The 19140-nt window shown below is 53.7% G+C and overlaps 1 protein-coding gene across 1 annotated transcript in view; it reads left to right on the forward strand.

The window, feature by feature from the left end:
• Nucleotides 1-53: 53 nt before the first annotated feature.
• Nucleotides 54-19140, forward strand: part of dmxl1 (Dmx like 1) — a 35980-nt gene continuing 16893 nt past the window's right edge. Inside the window, 29 exon segments of the mRNA XM_084690788.1 lie at nucleotides 54-256; nucleotides 1470-1714; nucleotides 2302-2427; nucleotides 3516-3587; nucleotides 3822-3900; nucleotides 4712-4886; nucleotides 5139-5205; nucleotides 5394-5575; nucleotides 6015-6219; nucleotides 7325-7499; nucleotides 7872-8051; nucleotides 8206-8450; nucleotides 9361-9824; nucleotides 9826-10046; nucleotides 10852-10973; nucleotides 11083-11172; nucleotides 11330-11447; nucleotides 11636-11740; nucleotides 13422-13619; nucleotides 14779-15546; nucleotides 15549-15611; nucleotides 15614-16005; nucleotides 16106-16306; nucleotides 16308-16365; nucleotides 16660-16983; nucleotides 17246-17356; nucleotides 17499-17668; nucleotides 18374-18471; nucleotides 18762-18927. Coding sequence (XP_084546914.1) covers nucleotides 1628-1714; nucleotides 2302-2427; nucleotides 3516-3587; nucleotides 3822-3900; nucleotides 4712-4886; nucleotides 5139-5205; nucleotides 5394-5575; nucleotides 6015-6219; nucleotides 7325-7499; nucleotides 7872-8051; nucleotides 8206-8450; nucleotides 9361-9824; nucleotides 9826-10046; nucleotides 10852-10973; nucleotides 11083-11172; nucleotides 11330-11447; nucleotides 11636-11740; nucleotides 13422-13619; nucleotides 14779-15546; nucleotides 15549-15611; nucleotides 15614-16005; nucleotides 16106-16306; nucleotides 16308-16365; nucleotides 16660-16983; nucleotides 17246-17356; nucleotides 17499-17668; nucleotides 18374-18471; nucleotides 18762-18927 — 5262 coding nt within the window. The 5' untranslated portion in view covers nucleotides 54-256; nucleotides 1470-1627.

A 19140-nucleotide genomic window follows, 5' to 3' on the forward strand; every position in this document is an offset into this window, starting at 1 on the left:
AGGTATCTTCTGTTTGCATAATTTGCGTAAGATAGCTGTTATATATATATATATATATATATTGCTGTTTGTATCATCAGGACCACATGTCACAATCGGTGGCAAGAAAGTTATTAATGATGAGTCTACAATTGGATTGCAACGGTAGCAAATCTTGAACAACCTTCAAGCTAGCGAGCACTAGTTAGCAAGTGCTAACTACATTAGACTGGATGGTACCTTAGCGACGTTTGGGTGCTGCAATATTGGGCTGTAGGTAAGATTTCAGAGTCAGTTTAATTGACAAGATAAAGTTATATATTTAGCTATATTATGGATACGACTTTGTCCTGTAAAGTACTGTTTAAAATAATTGAATAGCATAGCTTGCTATCTAACTGTGTAGTTACTGTACCTGTCAGTGGGTCTCTCATTCAGAGACATTTCATTGGCTAGCCAATGCTAGCTAGCTTGTAGGGTATGGCTAGCCAGGCTCGCTAGGGAAACGTTGGCTGCTTAATAGATAAAGGCATTATAAATCAAGTTGGCTAACAATTTTCCTGTTGGTGCTACACTAGTTGTTTTAGTTAGCTAGCAAACTGACAACTAGCTAGTCACTAGATATCTGACCTATTTCTAGCGACAGCAGTTCGCTAGTGTGCACGAGCTAGCTGGTACTGTACTGGTCTGGGGACGAGATACGATCAGTATAACATTTATTGTTCAAACAAACACAGGTAGCGAATGTATTGTAAAATTTGCTCCAGTGAATTACTGATTTAATCAGCTAGATGACCAAATGTTCTGTCATTTTGTTTCCGAGTCGTGGTTAAGGAACATTGCTAAATATGTAGTTTCGTATGATCTTGCATCACGTGAAATGGCACACGTAACTGGTTCACTTCCCTCAGTAAGCAGCCAGCTTGTCTTACTATACTGAACCGGTATTTTAGGAGTTCACCCGCCACTGCCACCAAGCTGAAATTCAGTAGCAAACTACTTTCAAAGTATGTTTTCCACATTCTCGGACTCAGTGTATTGTGGACGCTTGTGTATGGCTAGACTAGCCTATTCATGAGCTTTTGGTTTGTTAACTTGCTAGCGTCATTTAGTGTGTCATTCTGCTAGCAAGTCTATCGGTACTTGGTTTCCTTGTCAACAAGGCAGCTGCACAGGTACAGTAGGTTATGCTAATCACACGGAGTCTTCCGGCACACAGCTGTTGTTAGCTAGCTAATTTGGTAGTGAGATATAACGTTTTTTCAGCTATCTGTTATAACGTGAACAACCATGTATTCATTCATTCATTCATTATTTTATCTAAAGCCACTTACAGCACAGGGGGATTTAAACCTGTAACCTCGATCTGCACTCAAATGTTGTAACCATTGAGCTATACCCTCCCTTAGTAGTGATTTTAGTGAGAGATTGACTGTTCTGAACACTACTCATGTTGCGCTGAGGAATATTCAACTCTGTGTTTCCCACAGGAAGCCTGCCTGCCTGTCTGCACTGACAGCCACATTGTTATGGGTGACATCATGACAACGACATTGCATCGATTTCCCACAAATTTGACCCCAATCAATCCCACATTGTGAGAAAGGACAGAGAAGAAGAGGACAGGAGGGCTCTTTAAACAAGGACCATGAACCTTCACCAAGTCCTGACTGGGGCTGTCAACCCGGGGGACAATTGTTTCTCTGTGGGCAACATCAACAACCAGCCCTTCACGGTGAGATACCAGGCCTGGTCTTTATGCTGTCTGCTTTCTGGGCATGTTACAGCCCTTATGGTCAGGAGCACTGCTAAGAATCCCCCCCTCCCTTCTATTTAGCATCATGTCTGTGTTTTAATTCAACGATTTTTCATCCCAAGTTTTTTGATAAGCCTTTACTGTGAAACCCCAGTCACTGGTCTGCCCTCTGCTCCCACTGAAGAGACTCACAGGGATACTGGACCCAAGGAGGGTGTAGCTCAGACGATCGATCAGGAGACTATTTCTGTATGTTTGTCCTCTGGGCTGTGCAGACGAAGGGTGCACCTGGGGTTCTGTTTTCCTTCTCCTTTTTAAGAGTGACACCCAGCTTGGTGTTTCGCTGTTATCCGCAGGATCAAATGCGTCGATTCATGCCGTGGATATCTGAATGAGGATTTCTTATGAAATCTCTATTTTCCTCTCAGGTCTGTGGTCCTGTCTCTTCCTGATAGGATGAACACAGTCATGTGTTCACTGAGCCCACAAATTACAAATGACAGGGGGGTTTTGAACCTGTGTCCCGGGATGGTGTTTCCAAGCTAACTGTGTCTCCTGTGTTACAGGCCTACGCGTCTGGCTGTGACGTTGTGATTCTGGGCAGTGACTTTGAGAGGCTGCAGATTATTCCAGGGGCCAAACATGGCAACATCCAGGTGGGCTGTGTCGACTGCTCCATGCAAGGAGGACAGGTAAGAGGGCACACGTGTGTGTGTGTGTGTGTGTGTGAGAGACTGTGTGTGATGAGTGCTATATCTGCTGAAACAGGAAGCTGTTTGATGGACGCCAAGCTCAAAACTAAAAACAAGCCGCTGACTGTCCAAGGAACCAGGAAAAAGACAGTCACAGTCTCGTGATAGCTGTATGCTGCAGTATAAAGCTGTACCCTCTGACAGCCAGTCGCCACGGCAACAGGACGACCTTTAACCCCTCTCCAGTGGAAACGGAACGTTCTTCGAGGTCGAGTCGCGACGTTGGATAAGTTATTCTCACAGGGAAGAAGGGAAGAAAGGTTACTTCCGTGAGAGAACCCAACCCCAGGCCTAGCCTATGTCCTGGCATCCCTGGATACCTAACCCTCATCACGCAGTACTCTGTCGGGGTGCAGAAGAGCTGCACATTCTGTAGGCTATGTGTCAGCCAGGAGGCAAACATCAGACAAGGCTGTGAGGACTTAGCTGCTGGCCTAAGACATTCCACCAGGCTGAGGAGCCCCCAGGTCAGCCTGTTTGGTCTGTGTGTTCACCAGGCTGTTTGGTCTGTGTGTTCACCAGGCTGTTTGGTCTGTGTGTTCACCAGGCTGTTTGGTCTGTGTGTTCACCAGGCTGTTTGGTCTGTGTGTTCACCAGGCTGTTTGGTCTGTGTGTTCACCAGGCTGTTTGGTCTGTGTGTTCACCAGGAGCCCCCAGGTCAGCCTGTTTGGTCTGTGTGTTCACCAGGCTGTTTGGTCTGTGTGTTCACCAGGAGCCCCCAGGTCAGCCTGTTTGGTCTGTGTGTTCACCAGGCTGTTTGGTCTGTGTGTTCACCAGGAGCCCCAAGGTCAGCCTGTTTGGTCTGTGTGTTCACCAGGCTGAGGGATGTTGTTACCATGGTCACTAGCCCCCAGTATTGTCGTGGTTTTGAAGATCAGTTACAGTTAGCACCGCATTTCTTGGGTGTGTTTATTTGTGTTCGGGAGTGTGTGTGTGTGTTGGAGTGTATGTGTGTGTGTGTGTGTGTGTGTGTGGGAGAGATAGATAATCAATGTTAAGACATCTCTTCTTATCTGTGTTGCGGACAGATTGCAGCTTCCTATGGAAGTATAGTGTGTATATTCCAGCCTGTTCTGCTTCAGAGCGACAGAACATCAACAGTAAGCCTTGCTCATTCTAACTCAAACCTACATTCTCTGTACAATAATACATATAAACCTAAACAAACACAGTACATACAATGATAAAAGCAGATGGAAGCAAATTATTCTGGAGTAATGTTCTGTCCAACATCAGTCCAGCTGCTTCTCATTCCTGGCTCGTTTAAATATGATGTTTCTTTGAACTGACTGACTTTTATCCAGTGTGATCATGTGGTTGTTTTCTGTGTGTAGAAACCTAGCTACCAGTGGCAGAAGAGTGAGCAGATTCTGCTGCAGTCTGCAGCCCGGAACCTGGGGTGGCACCCTGCTGGTACTGTCCAGCTATGTGCAGGGTTAACCTGAGGGGGCGCTGTGGAGTTAAATAGTAGTCCCCTTCATAGCTAGAAACATTTGTATTAAAAACAACTTTTTATAAATACCAGATCCATCAACTCTTCTAATTGATAATGATTCTCTTGATAAACCTTTCTTTCTCTATTTCCCCCTCTCTCTATCCCCCCGCTCTCCCTCTCTCACACCTCTCTCCCTCTTCCACCTCTCTCTCTGTCTCTCTCTCACTCTCTCGCTCTCTCGCTCGCTCTCTCTCTCTCTCTCTCTCTCTCTCTCTCTCTCTCTCTCCCTCTTCCACCTCTCTCTGTCTCTGTGTCTCTCTGTGTCTCTCTCTCTCTCTCTCTCTCTCTCTCTCTCTCCCTCTTCCACCTCTCTCTCTCCCTCTTCCACCTCTCTCTCTGTCTCTCTCTCACTCTCTTGCTCTCTCGCTCGCTCTCTCTCTCTCTCCCTCTTCCACCTCTCTCTGTCTCTCGCTCTCTCGCTCGCTCTCTCGCTCGCTCTCTCTCTCTCTCTCTCTCTCTCTCTCTCTCTCTCTCTCTCTCTCTCTCTCTCTCTCTCTCTCTCTCTCTCTCTCTCTCTCTCTCTCTCTCTCTCTCTCTCTCTCTCTCTCTCTCTCTCTCTCTCTCTCTCTCTCTCTCTCTCTCTCTCTCTCTCTCTCTCTCTCTCTCTCTCTCTCTCTCTCTCTCTCTCTCTCTCTCTCTCTCTCTCTCTCTCTCTCTCTCTCTCTCTCTCTCTCTCTCTCTCTCTCTCTCTCTCTCTCTCTCTCTCTCTCTCCCCCCCCTTGTGGCCAGGCACCCATCTCCTTACAGGGTCCACCAGTCTACAGCTGTGGTCCTGCAGCAATGACTCAGAGGAGGAGGAGGAAGGGGGAGGACAGACAGGGCTGGACAGTGGAGATGAAGGCCAGAAGGCTGGGATGAACATCTCAGACTCCCATTCCTCCTGGAGGTGCATCTGGAACTGCAGGTAAGCACCACACCACTAGAGGGAGTGCTAACAGTACTAACAGTTGATGCTGGCTGGACGAGTTATTTTGTGGGTGCGGAGTTACTGATGATGTCACTCTGCGGTTCAGTTGAGGAAGTCTAGATATGTTACGCATCGCGGACGCTGTTTAATACTTTCCCCCTCATGTTCATGTTCGAAACCCTGGGAAAAACTGTCCTTTTCAATGAGCTCCTCTGTCTCTCGCTGTTTCTGATTGGCTCCTGCCCTCAGGACCGCCTCTCCCGTCCACCTGATGAAGTTCTCTCCCGATGGCGAGTTCTTCGCCACCGCAGGCCAGGTGCGGCTAGTTTGAGTCTCCTTAAGATGCGTAGACAATTTTGTCTACAGTGTGTGTGTGTGTGTGTGTGGATGTGTTTGAGGGTGTGTGTGTGTGTGTTTACCTGCGGCAGACATCCCTGCCTCTCTCCTGAAGAGGAGAGGTAGCTATACAGACAGCAGTATGAATCCGGTGTTGTTGTTGTTTAGGATGATTGCCTGGTGAAGGTGTGGTACAGCACCTCTAAGTGGCAGGCTGGTGTCTCCAAGCTGTTCAGCCCTCCGGAGCCTGGCTCCCACCGCGGCGAGCTGGACCTCTCCTTTGTGTACCTCGCTCACCCTCGCTCCGTCACCGGCCTGTCCTGGAGGAAGACCAGCAGATACATGCCCAGGTAGGATGCCCGCTGCCCAGCTGAGCGGTTAGAGCGTACCAGGTATGTGACCACCTGGTCATAACGAGACATGGTACAGGGCTTTAAGGAGCAGATCCTCTTGTAGGAGTGATGAGAGAGACCCTCCTCTGCTCTCCCCAGGGGGTCTGAGAGGTCATGACCTGTAGGGCCAGTGTGGTGACCCTCCTCTGCTCTCCCCAGGGGTCTGAGAGGTCATGACCTGTAGGGCCAGTGTGGTGACCCTCCTCTGCTCTCCCCAGGGGGTCTGAGAGGTCATGACCTGTAGGGCCAGTGTGGTGACCCTCCTCTGCTCTCCCCAGGGGGTCTGAGAGGTCATGACCTGTAGGGCCAGTGTGGTGACCCTCCTCTGCTTTCCCCAGGGGGTCTGAGAACCATGACCTGTAGGGCCAGTGTGGTGACCCTCCTCTGCTCTCCCCAGGGGGTCTGTGTGTAACGTGCTGCTCACCTGCTGTAAGGACAGCGTGTGTCGCCTGTGGGCGGAGACCCTGCTGCCCGGCGACAGCCTCCTCTCCGGGCACCATAGCAACCACGTCAACGGCCAGCACGGCAACTCGCTCCTCACCACGGCAACTGGGAGAAAGGTGTCGTCCTCCGCCAGGGCGCAAAATAGGAAACCCCATGAGGTGAGAAAGCCAATCAGAGACCAGTGTTGTCTGTTCCTTTATTTACTTTATTTATATATTTATTCATTGTTATTAAAGAACCAGAGGAAATATGCGAAGCGCGTACTTGAAGTTCTTGATGTTCGTTTGAATTGACCCAACAGTTGGTGCTTTAAGAAATCCTCTAATTGGTTTTGTCGTTCGGAGGAAGCAAAATCAAACTAACCTCAAGTGTGAGGATTGCCTTATCGTCTCCTTTTTAACCATCAGGCTGAAAGGGAGATGAGAGAGAAGGACAGATAGGAGGAGGAGAGGAGGGAAGGCTTAGCAGAGTTAAAAAGAGAGTTAATTAGCTCCTTCGACAGGAAGCTGGGTTTCCAGGCTTTGTAGGGCTTAAAAACATCACTGAGGAGCATTGGCCTCATTTCTGTCATCTTCCACAACACTGGCAGAATCACTGTTCCATGGTGCTTCATGGAGATACTGTGTTTTAGTGCTCAAAGTAAACTCTGTTCTGGTTGTGAAATTTGAGAGGCGCAGTCCTGGCCCAAGCTCACGTTGTGACTCCAGTTACACACACACACACACACACACACACACACACACACACAGAGAAGCTCCTCTATTCTGGGGCTGTCTGCCGGAAATTTCCGAGCCGAGGGGAAGGTTATATCGCCGGGAAGAAGACATGTAAATTCAGACAATTTGCCCAGGGGAAAGTCTGCTCTGTGTGTGGAATAATTCATTAAAACCCAGACTGTTGAGATTAGGGACACTGTTTTAGTTATCCATCTGAGTCTCTGGAGCAGGGGCTGGGGTACTGGCTGGGACCACAGTCTGTCTCTGTTTCTGTCTCTGTCTCTCTCTCTTCTCTCTCTCTCTGTCTGTCTCTCTCTGTCTCTGTCTCTCTCTCTCTCTGTCTGTCTGTCTCTCTCTCTGTCTCTCTCTGTCTCTCTCATTTTCTGTCTCTCTCTCTCATTTTCTGTCTCTCTCTCTCTCTGTCCTCAGGTGCTTGCTTGAACGACACACATGCTAACAACCAAGGTCTTTTCAGATCACTTCAGCAGTGTGCTGCTTCAAAAATAACGTCTGTACTCCTCCTCTCTCCCCCATGCTCCCCCCCCAGCTAAACCTCCAGGAGTCGTGGAGGGTGTCGGGGCTGAGGGGTGTGGCCCAGCCCTCTCTGACCGGCTGTCTCCCTCACCAGGCCGGCCGGCACCACGCCCACAAGACCGCAGCCCCGCCCCACGCCAACGGCCTGTGCCACTTCCACATCGCGGCCAGCATCAACCCTGCTACAGGTCAGAGGTCACAACCCTGCTACAGGTCAGAGGTCATACACACACACAGCGACTGGCAGTGGGACTCTGGATTCATAATGACGCTCCATACTGAAGCTTGTCAGATTATGATGGCTGGTAGCATTAGTTTGCTCCATAAAGTCCATTTAAAGCCAGGGTTTTGTGAACCTACCAATTCTGTCTCCAGTTTGAAAGGATTCAAACCTAAATGTCCCACCCCCTCCCTTCAAAGCCACTCCCCCAAAGATCCTTGATCCTACATCATGCTTGTGAAAATCAACCCATGAACGATCAGTCGCTTTAACTTAGCGGCACAATTGATTGACGAGTATGACGGTTCATAGATTGGGTTTGTTGGTTTTAATCTCCCAGACATCCCCCTGCTGCCCTCCATCTCCTCGCTGTGCGGTGCGGATGAGGAGGAGCCAGGAGGGCCGTTCACCGTCCACTGGCTGAACAACAAGGAGCTGCACCTCACCCTGGCCATGGAGGTGTTCCTGCAGCAGATCAGAGGCACCCTGGAGGGCCAGGCCTCCGAACACACACACACAGGTAGGACAGGCACACACTACTACACACACACCACTACACACACACAGGTAGGACAGACACACACTCATCAGCAGTTAACCTGCTGCCTTCTACGTCAGTGATTGGTCGACCTCCACCCCTCCCCGCCCACCCATCATCCATTCATGCTTTCCAGACGACGTCGACGCCAGTGAAGAGGACCCTGGCAGAGGGCCTCCCTCCGAGGACCCCTGGGCCGGGGGCGGGGCTCCCCTGCAGCCGCCTGCGCTGGCGGTGGAGCACCAGGTGGAGGTGCTCCTGGATGAGTGGAGCAGGGCTGCCGACATGCTGTTCAGCATCCACCCCATGGATGGCTCTCTCCTGGTCTGGCACGTCGACTGGCTGGACGAGTTCCAGCCCGGAATGTTCCGGCAGGTCCAGGTGCGGTTGAAACCGGTTCTGACTGGTTCTGTGGTTTCCTGATGCCTGTTTGGATCTGTGTTGACGGATTTATGAAATTGCGTAGCGTCGAGTGTTCTGGCGAGTACAGGACGGGTTGAAATCGGTTCTGACTGGTTCTTGAAGTTTTCATCTGGGCAGATTCATTAAATTACCTAACTGGGTCTTTAGGTGTTTAGTTTTAGTCTCTAGGGTTATTTAGTTTTCTTCTCAGAAAGTCATTTCTCTTTCTTAACATGAGTTATTTGTGTGTTCAATTATTCTCAGTTTGTTGACAATACATTTTTTACAGACCCCCCCCCCCCCTCCCCCATTTTCTACGTGATTTAACCATGAATAATTGCTTTGAAAACAAAGTGCTTCTGGTTCATAAACACAAGCCATCATCTCTCCGCCTCGCTGATCCTCCCTGACAGAGGCGTCTGTCTGCTCCATGTTGTAACAGCTCCTCTCTGACACATCAAGTATTATCTGCTAATGAACTGTGACGTTATATGAAATTGAAAAATTCCCAGGTTGCGTTTATCTGCAGTGAGGCCATTAGAGTAACTGTCAGGTACTCTGTCAGGCATCTGTGCTGCAGCCCGCGTCCAAGGGCCTTTAGATCAGTGTCCCCCTCCTTGATTAACCATGCCTAGCTGCCTTCTGGAGATAAACCTGATCGTCAGAGAGGCCTGCTTGGGGTGTGTTTGATTAGCTTAATCCTGGAACAGGACATCACTCACTGTCCCGAGAACTCATTTAAAGGCACCTGAAGTATTAGGTGTTGCATGTTAATGTTGGTACACACGGGTCTGGCTGAAAAACGTACCGTCTCCCTCCCTCCCCCTCTCTCTCTCTCCCTCCCTCTGTCTCTCTCCCTCCCTCCCTCTCTCTCCCCCCCCCCCCCCAGGTCTCCTTCGTGTCTCGTATCCCGGTGGCGTTCCCCACCGGCGACGCCAACTCCCTCAGCCGCAGCGTGGTGATGTACGCCTGCAACAAGAACGTGGACCTGGCCATCCAACATGGCCGCCGTCGCCCGGCCCGCCCCCTCCCCCGCTCCTCCTCCACCCTGCTCAGCTACTGCGGCCAGGCCAAGGCCCCGGCCAGCGCCGGCTCCCGCCTCAGCATCTTCACCCCCAACGTGCTGATGATCTCCACCCACGCCGATGGCTCTCTCAACCAATGGGCCGTCAGCTTCGCCGAAGACTCCGCCTTCTCCTCGGTGCTCAGCGTGTCGCACGTGTGGCGCTACTGCGGCCACCGCTTCCACCTCAACGACTTGGCCTGCCACCCCCTGCTGCCCCTGCTCCTCACCACCTCCCACCACAACGCCCTCCGCACGCCCGACGCCGACGCCCTGCTGGCCACCCCCGAGGATGGCGGGCCCCCCGGGGGGGCGGCCCAGCAGGGGGTCCCTGGGGGTCTCCCGGGACCCCAGCGCCATCTACAGCGAGCTGGTCCTGTGGAGGGTGGACCCCGTGGGGCCTCTGTCCTTCTCCGGGGGTGTGTCGGAGCTGGCCAGGATCAACTCTCTCCACGCCTCAGCCTTCAGCAACGTGGCCTGGCTGCCTGCCCTGGTGCCCAGCAGCTGTCTGGGTGGGAGCACACACACTCAGAGACACACACACACACACACACACTGAGCACACACACAGAGCACACACACACTCACACTGAGCACACACACACTGAGCACACACACACACACACTGAGCACACACACACACTGAGTACACACACAGAGCACACACACACTCACACTGAGCACACACACACTGAGCACACACACACACACACTGAGCACACACACACACACACACACTGAGCACACACACACTGAGCACACACACACACACACTGAGCACACACACACACACACACACTGAGCACACACACGCGAGCACATACACACATACAAGGTCTTGTATTCCCTGGGTGGTTGTATGTTCCTTGGCTCTGTTTGTAAATATGCGTCTCCTAATGAGGAGCACAACAGAGCTCGGAGGAGCTTTCCTGCTGCTGCTGCTGCTGCTGGAGGCCCTGTTAGGAGGAGGAGGAGGAGGAGGAGGAGGAGGGGGAGGAGGAGGAGGAGGAGGGGGGGAGGAGGAGGAGGAGGGGGAGGAGGAGGAGGAGGGGGGAGGAGGAGGAGGAGGGGGGAGGAGGAGGGGGAGGGGGAGGAGAGGGGGGAGGAGGGGGAGGAGGAGGGCGGGAGGGGGAGGAGGAGGGGGAAGGGGAGGGGGAGGGGGAAGGAGGAGGAGGAGGGGGGAGGGGGGGAGGGGGAAGGGGGGGGGTCCTGGTGGGGATGAAGATGTGTTACTGTCAAAGAGGGTGATGATGATGTTTGTGATGAGGATAAGGATGTTGATGGTGCTGCTGCTGTGCTGCTGTGCTCCTGCTGCAGGCATGTACTGCAGCTCTCCCAGCGCTTGCTTTGTGGCCAGTGACGGCCAGTCCCTGCGGCTGTACCAGGCTGTCATCGAGGCCAAGAAGCTCCTGAGCGAGCTGTCCAACCCCGACATCGCCGTACGTAAACAACACTCGCTTCTTGGTTGTGTGTTGGCCTGCGTCTTGGGTCAGACGTCTTCCCCTCCCCCTGCTCCTCTGGGTCAACGCTCTGCCTCTCTGCTTTCAGAAATACGTAGGGGAGGTGTTCAACATCATCAGCCAGCAGTCCACTGCCAAACCAGGCTGCATCATTGAGCTGGACACCATCACAGACTTTGTAAGATGTGGCTGGAGTGATCTACATAACCAGTCATTCCAGACAGTGTTTTCTTCTTCTTCTTCGCTGGTGGAGGCGGCACTAAGTGTATCATTTCTTACTGGCATTGCTCCCATGCTTGTCTTCCTCTGTGGTGCTGACTGTGTGTGTTGTGCAGCAGGGGAAGGAGATCCAGCTGTTGCATGTGTTTGAGGAGGACCTGATCCTGGGCACTGAGAGGCCCCAGCCCAGCCAGCAGCCTCAGCCCAGCCAGCAGCCCCCGGCCTCAGACTCTGGTAGGTCGTCTCTCCACAGCATCATGGTTCAAATCCCCCCTGGTATCCAGATATAGTTCAGATCAGTGAAGTGCAATATGATCATGTGTCTCTCTGTTTCTCTCTGTTTCTCTGTGTGTCTCTCTGTTTCTCTCTGTGTCTCTGTGTGTGTGTGTGTCTCTGTGTGTCTCTGTGTGTGTATCTCTCAGTGTTCTGTGCTAGGTTCTTCCTGGTGGTGGTGGAGCTGACCCAGACTGGCCGGTCTCTCCTGCACATGTGGCAGCTGCAACTGGACGCTCTGCCCGTCACCATGGGTACGCACCAGCACTCTTATCCTTCCCCCGTCACCATGGGTACGCACCAGCACTCTTATCCTTCCCCCGTCACCATGGGTACGCACCAGCACTCTTATCCTTCCCCCGTCACCATGGGTACGCACCAGCACTCTTATCCTTCCCCCGTCACCATGGGTACGCACCAGCACTCTTATCCTTCCCCCGTCACCATGGGTACGCACCAGCACTCTTATCCTTCCCCCGTCACCATGGGTACGCACCAGCACTCTTATCCTTCCCCCGTCACCATGGGTACGCACCAGCACTCTTATCCTTCCCCCGTCACCATGGGTACGCACCAGCACTCTTATCCTTCCCCCGTCACCATGGGTACGCACCAGCACTCTTATCCTTCCCCCGTCACCATGGGTACGCACCAGCACTCTTATCCTTCCCCCGTCACCATGGTTTCGGACGTAGTGAGGAAACTGTGAATCCCACAACTGTAAACAGTTAAAAGTAATATAACACATGACTTATAAATTCAATTATAAGTATACTGGCAAGTGTGAATGAACTACAACACAAAAACAGATCGATACCTTTCAAAATAATTACGTTTCAACCATGCAACACTTTTAGCTACGTACCTGCTGCATCAACGACTCACAACCAAACCTAGCATGAGGAATCCAGCATCTGTTCCTGCTGTACAATACACTCATTAGTGATTGTATTGTACAATCTGTACAGCAGTGATACTTGTGACACCAGTTGTAGTGACACCAGCCGTGGTGACACCAGCCGTGGTGACACCAGCCGTGGTGACACCAGCTGTAGTGACACCAGCCGTAGTGACACCAGCCGTAGTGACACCAGCCGTAGTGACACCAGCCGTGGTGACACCAGCCGTAGTGACACCAGCCGTAGTGACACCAGCCGTGGTGACACCAGCCGTGGTGACACCAGCCGTAGTGACACCAGCCGTAGTGACACCAGCCGTAGTGACACCAGCCGTGGTGACACCAGCCGTGGTGACACCAGCCGTAGTGACACCAGCCGTAGTGACACCAGCCGTAGTGACACCAGCCGTAGTGACACCAGCCGTAGTGACACCAGCCGTGGTGACACCAGCCGTGGTGACACCAGCCGTAGTGACACCAGCCGTAGTGACACCAGCCGTAGTGACACCAGCTGTAGTGACACCAGCTGTAGTGACACCAGCCGTAGTGACACCAGTTGTAGTGACACCAGCCGTAGTGACACCAGTTGTAGTGACACCAGTTGTAGTGACACCAGCCGTAGTGACACCAGCCGTAGTGACACCAGCCGTAGTGACACCAGCTGTAGTGACACCAGCCGTAGTGACACCAGTTGTAGTGACACCAGCCGTGGTGACACCAGCCGTAGTGACACCAGCCATAGTGACACCAGCCGTGGTGACACCAGCCGTGGTGACACCAGCCGTAGTGACACCAGCCGTAGTGACACCAGCCGTAGTGACACCAGCTGTAGTGACACCAGCCGTAGTGACACCAGCCGTGGTGACACCAGCCGTGGTGACACCAGCCGTAGTGACACCAGCCGTAGTGACACCAGCCGTAGTGACACCAGCTGTAGTGACACCAGCCGTAGTGACACCAGCCGTAGTGACACCAGCCGTAGTGACACCAGCCGTAGTGACACCAGCCGTAGTGACACCAGTGTGATGTTCCTCCAGAGGATGCCGTGGCTCCAGGCTCGTGTCCCCAGAAGGGCTCGTTCAGCTTCAGCCCTCCTGCGTCGCGGGGCAGGCGGCCCTGCTGCACCTCCACCCTGCAGAGCGCCCGCCGCCTGGTCCTTTCCACCCAGCGCCTCTGCAGCCAGGACATCAGCCTGCCCCCTGGGGTGCAGGTCCTCACCGCCACGCCCTCTGCAGGTCTGCACAGAGCACACCCAGAGCACACACAGAGCACACACACACAGAGCACACCCAGAGCACACACAGAGCACACACACACAGAGCACACCCAGAGCACACACAGAGCACACACACCCAGAGCACACACACACACACAGAGCACACACAGAGCACACACAGAGCACACACAGAGCACACACAGAGCACACACACCCAGAGCACACACACACAGAGCACACCCAGAGCACACAGAGCACACACACACAGAGCACACCCAGAGCACACACAGAGCACACACAGAGCACACACACACACAGAGCACACACACACAGAGCACACACAGAGCACACACACACACAGAGCACACACAGAGCACACACACACCCAGAGCACACACAGAGCACGCACACACACACAGAGCACACAAACACAGAGCACACACAGAGCACACACACACACAGAGCACACACAGAGCACACACACACACAGAGCACACACAGAGCACACACAGAGCACACACAGAGCACACACACACCCAGAGCACACACAGAGCACACACAGAGCACACACACACACAGAGCACACACAGAGCACACACAGAGCACACACACACCCAGAGCACACACAGAACACACACACCCACAGAGCACACACACACAGAGCACACAGACACACACATACAGAGCACACACAGAGCACACACACACAGAGCACACACACACACACAGAGCACACACACACACACAGAGCACACGCACACACACAGAGCACACACACACACAGAGCACACACACACACACAGAGCACACACACACAGAGAACACACACAGACACAGAGCACACACAGACACAGAGCACACACAGAGCACACACCCACACAGAGCACACACACACAGAGCACACACACACACACACACAGAGCACACACACACACACAGAGCACACACACACACAGAGCACACACACACACAGAGCACACACACACACAAAGAGCACACACACACACACAGAGCACACACACACAGAGAGCACACACAGACACAGAGCACACACAGAGCACACACACACACCGAGAGCACACACACACCCAGAACACACACACACCCAGAACACACACACATACGCTCATGTCAAGCCTAGCCCCCCCTGATTGTTGACAGCTGATCTTGTGTTCCAGGTCATCTGAGTGCCTCGTCCCTCCAGCCGGCTGGCCGCGCCCCCTACCTCATCGCCACTTCCTGTTCCGACAACCAGGTACGCTTCTGGCGCTGCAGCGTCACGGAGGCGGAGCCTCTGGCCTCCCCGGACCTCACCTACCAATGGGAGGAGTGGCCTCTGCTGGTGGAGGAGGGGCTGGCCAATAGCAGTGCGGTGAGCGTGTCGGGTCGACCAGTGGAGGTCAGCTGCTGTCACACGAGCCGTATCGCCGTGGCGTACCGACACACCCCCTCCTCACCTCCCCACGCCAGCCTGGACCACGCCCCTAACCCCAGCTCCAACCCTCACCTCTGTCTAAACCTCACCTCTGACCCCAGCCCCTACCCCAGCCCCAGCCCCAACTCCGACCCCAGCCGTAGCCTCAACCTCAGCCTCAAGGCCCCTCTGGTCCACGTGGAGATCTTCCAGTGCGAGTCCACGGGAGGTTCCCAGTGGGTTCTAGAACAGACTCTGACTCTGGAAGACTCTGACCACACTCCCTCCAACAACAACATCCTCATCAACGACACCATCCACGTCCCTCCAGACAGCCCCCCGGACCAGGCCCTCCCAGACCTGGCCCCCTCCTGTCAGGAGAGCCCTGGCGTGGGGCCCCTGGTCCACCTGGATTGGGTCTCCAGGGAGGATGGCTCCCACATCCTGACGGTGGGGGTGGGCTCCAGGCTGTACATGTACGGCCTGCTGTCTGGGAAGCCCCCAGAGCTGGGCCTGTCCGGGGGGGCCGGGAACTGCACAGCCCCGCCCGGCTGGTCCTGCTGCGCTCCGTGGAGCTGGTGTCGTCCGTGGACGGCTCCCCCCCGTGCCCGTGTCCCTGTCCTGGGTCCGGGACGGCATCCTGGTGGTGGGGATGGACTGCGAGATGCACGTGTATTCCCAGTGGCAGCCCCCCTCCAGGCCTCCGCCCGCCTCCGCCCCAGACGCCAGGGGCAGTTCCTCGTCCATCCCCTCCACCCTCCAGCAGAGCCAGGAGGAGGGGCTGGCCTCGCCCTGGGTCCTGGCCCCGCCCAGGAGGGCACTGACGCGCTCCATGACCAGCCTGGCCCAGAAGCTGAGTGGGAAGAAGACAGCGTATGACCTGCCCAGGGAGATGGAGGACTGTGGGCTGTTTGAGGCAGCGCACCACCTGTCCCCCACCCTGCCTCAGTACCATCCGGTCCAGCTGCTGGAGCTCATGGACCTGGGCAAGGTAGGAACGCACTAATCAGCTATCAACTCAAGAAGGCAATGCAGCTAAATAAATCAATGAAATGACGTGCATGTCATTGGTTCAAAACATGCTGTTGCAGGTGCACAGAGCGAAGGCCATCCTCTCTCACCTGGTGAAGTGTATCGCCGGGGAGGTCGTCGCCCTTCGAGACAGCTCCACCAATCAGGAGCGCCGTCTCCGGTCGCGGGCCATCAGCGCGGGCGGCAGCACGGCACGCGACGCCCGCTTCCTCAGCAAGGCCGAGAGCTCCGCCTCCGACTACACGGAGATCGACTCCATCCCCCCCCCTGCCCCTCTACGCTCTGCTGGCTGCTGACCAGGAGACCAGCTCCAAGCCTGGTAGCTATCCACCCTACTCTCTCCCTAACCCCCATCTCCCTCCCTACACCCCCAATCTCCCCTTCCCACACCCCCTTTCCACAACCTCCATTTCCCCCTCCTCTCCACACACCCTTCTCCTCCCCCCTTACCCTCTCCCTAACCCCCATTGGATGAGTGTCTTCTCTGACTCCTCCCCCCTTACGCTCTCCCTAACCCCCATTGGATGAGTGTCTTCTCTGACTCCTCCCCCCTTACGCTCTCCCTAACCCCCATTGGATGAGTGTCTTCTCTGACTCCGGACCCCTCCCCCAGTAGAGCAGCGAGGCAGCGTGAGTGGCGACAGCGGCCACGGCTCCAGCCAGACGGACACCTACGACGAGCTCTTCCACGCGCCCCCCGGCGCCGACCTGGACCCCCTGGACGGCGAAGGCGAGGACGCGGGGTCGAAGGTCATCGACCTGTCCAGGTACAGCCCCGCCTTCTTTGGGCCGGAGCACGCCCAGGTGCTCTCCAGCCACCTGCTGCACTCCAGCCTGCCTGGCCTCACTCGCATGGAGCAGATGTCCCTCATGGCCCTGGCAGACACCATCGCCTCCACCAGCACCGACCTGCGTGCCTGCCAGGCCAGGAGCAAAGGTCAGAGCAACGTAGGGAGAGAAGGGTTCAGATTAGGGTTCAGATTAGGGTTCAGATTAGCATTAGATCAGAATAGGGTTTAGATCTACATCAGACTGGAATAGGGTTTAGATTATTAGATTAAAACAGGTTTTTAGATTTATATTAGATAAGAACAGGGTTTCGGATGAGTATTGTATTAGAACAGGGTTTAAAAGATATGATTGAGATGTAAAACACATAATTAACCGTGATGGTGGAACATGTGTGGTTGCTTGCTCAGGTGGAGAGACGTTGGATGAGTGCGGTCTGAAGTTCCTGCTGGCTGTGAGGCTCCACACCTTCCTCCTCACCTCCCTGCCCCCTGCACACCGCTCAACACTGCTCCTCCAGGGTAGGCCGAGAGACACCAGCTCTGTGTGTATGTTGTTAACTCACTCACTTACCATCCACACTGCCTCTTTCTGTCTCTCTCTCCTTCCCCATTTCCCCTTTCTCTCTCCTCTTCCCTCCCTCCCTCCTCCCTCCCTCCCCAGGCCTCTCCACCTGTCACTACGCGTGGGCCTTCCACTCGGAGGCGGAGGAGGAGTTGGTGAGCTTGCTGCCGGGCCTGCAGAGAGGGGAGCCGTCCTGGGCAGAGCTGCGCTCCATGGGCCTGGGCTGGTGGCTCCGCAGCGGGAACAAGCTGCGCCGCTGCATCGAGAAGGTCAGGGCGCATTAGAGATGATTACAGAGAGATAAGAGTTATAAGTGTAGAGGTGTGTGTGGATGGATGGAGGTGTGTGTGGGTGTGTGTGGGTAGTACAAGGTTTAGATAACGAGTTAGTACAGGGTTTAGATAACAACGAGTTAGTACAGGGTTTAGATAACAACGAGTTAGTACAGGGTTTAGATAACAACGAGTTAGTACAGGGTTTAGATAACAACGAGTTAGTACAGGGTTTAGATAACAACGAGTTAGTACAGGGTTTAGATAACAAGTTAGTACAGGGTTTAGATAACAAGTTAGTACAGGGTTTAGATAACGAGTTAGTACAGGGTTTAGATAACGAGTTAGTACAGGATTTAGATAACTACGAGTTAGTACAGGGTTTAGATAACAACGAGTTAGTACAGGGTTTAGATAACGAGTTAGTACAGGGTTTAGATAACGAGTTAGTACAGGGTTTAGATAACAACAAGTTAGTACAGGGTTTAGATAACATGAGGTTGAAGTAGAACAAGGTTTACATGAATGTTTCTGTGTTGATGTAGCCGACATCTGACAGAGGCAGGCAGGCGTCAACAGCAGGGAGAGTTAGCATCTCCTTGTCAAGTCTCAAAGTTTGTACTTTTCTGATCAATGCATGACCTATATAAGACATACCTACGACTTCAAACTGCTGTTTGTGTTGTTGTTGTGGTGCGTCAGGTTGCCAAAGTGTGTTTTCAAAAGAACAATGATCCTCTGGATGCTGCTGTCTTCTATCTGGCTATGAAGAAGAAGGCCGTGGTCTGGGGTCTGTACAGGTACCACTGCTAACACACTCCCTCTCTCTCTCTCTCTCTCTCTCTCTGTCCTCTCTCTGCCCTCTCTCTCTCTCTTTCTGCCCTCTCTCTCTTTCTGCCCTCTCTCTCTGTCCTCACACAAACATGAGCACGCTCACACCTACTCAAACTGTCTCACTCACTCGTGCACACATGCTCTCGTTCTCACAGACACACACACACACACCTCTGCCCCCTGTAGAGGAGCTGAGCTGCGCTCCCGTCACCTGGTAGCGCGTCTCGACATCTCTCTTTGTTGTGCCTCCTCACAGGTCTCAGAACAACCCTAAGATGACAGCTTTCTTCAGCAACAACTTCAGCGAGGAGCGCTGGAGGAAGGCGGCGCTGAAGAACGCCTTCTCCCTCCTGGGGAAGCAGCGCTTCCAGCACGCTGCCGCCTTCTTCCTGCTGGCTGGCTCCCTCAGGGACGCCGTGGAGGTGAGCTGACAGCTAGGAACAAGCAGGATAATCGCAGCATAGACTTCCTGCAGGGTACATGAAGTGTGTGCTTCTATAATGCAGGATATATGCAGTATATAGTTATATAATGCAGTCACGTGTGTAGCCTATTGAGACTGGCCCACACAGAGGAAACTTCTCCAGCCTATTGAGACTGGCCCACACAGAGGAAACCTCTCCAGCCTATTAAGA

This window comes from Hypomesus nipponensis, chromosome 24 (assembly GCF_054491055.1).
Source record: "Hypomesus nipponensis isolate SF chromosome 24, ASM5449105v1, whole genome shotgun sequence".
Classification (NCBI taxonomy): domain Eukaryota; kingdom Metazoa; phylum Chordata; class Actinopteri; order Osmeriformes; family Osmeridae; genus Hypomesus; species Hypomesus nipponensis.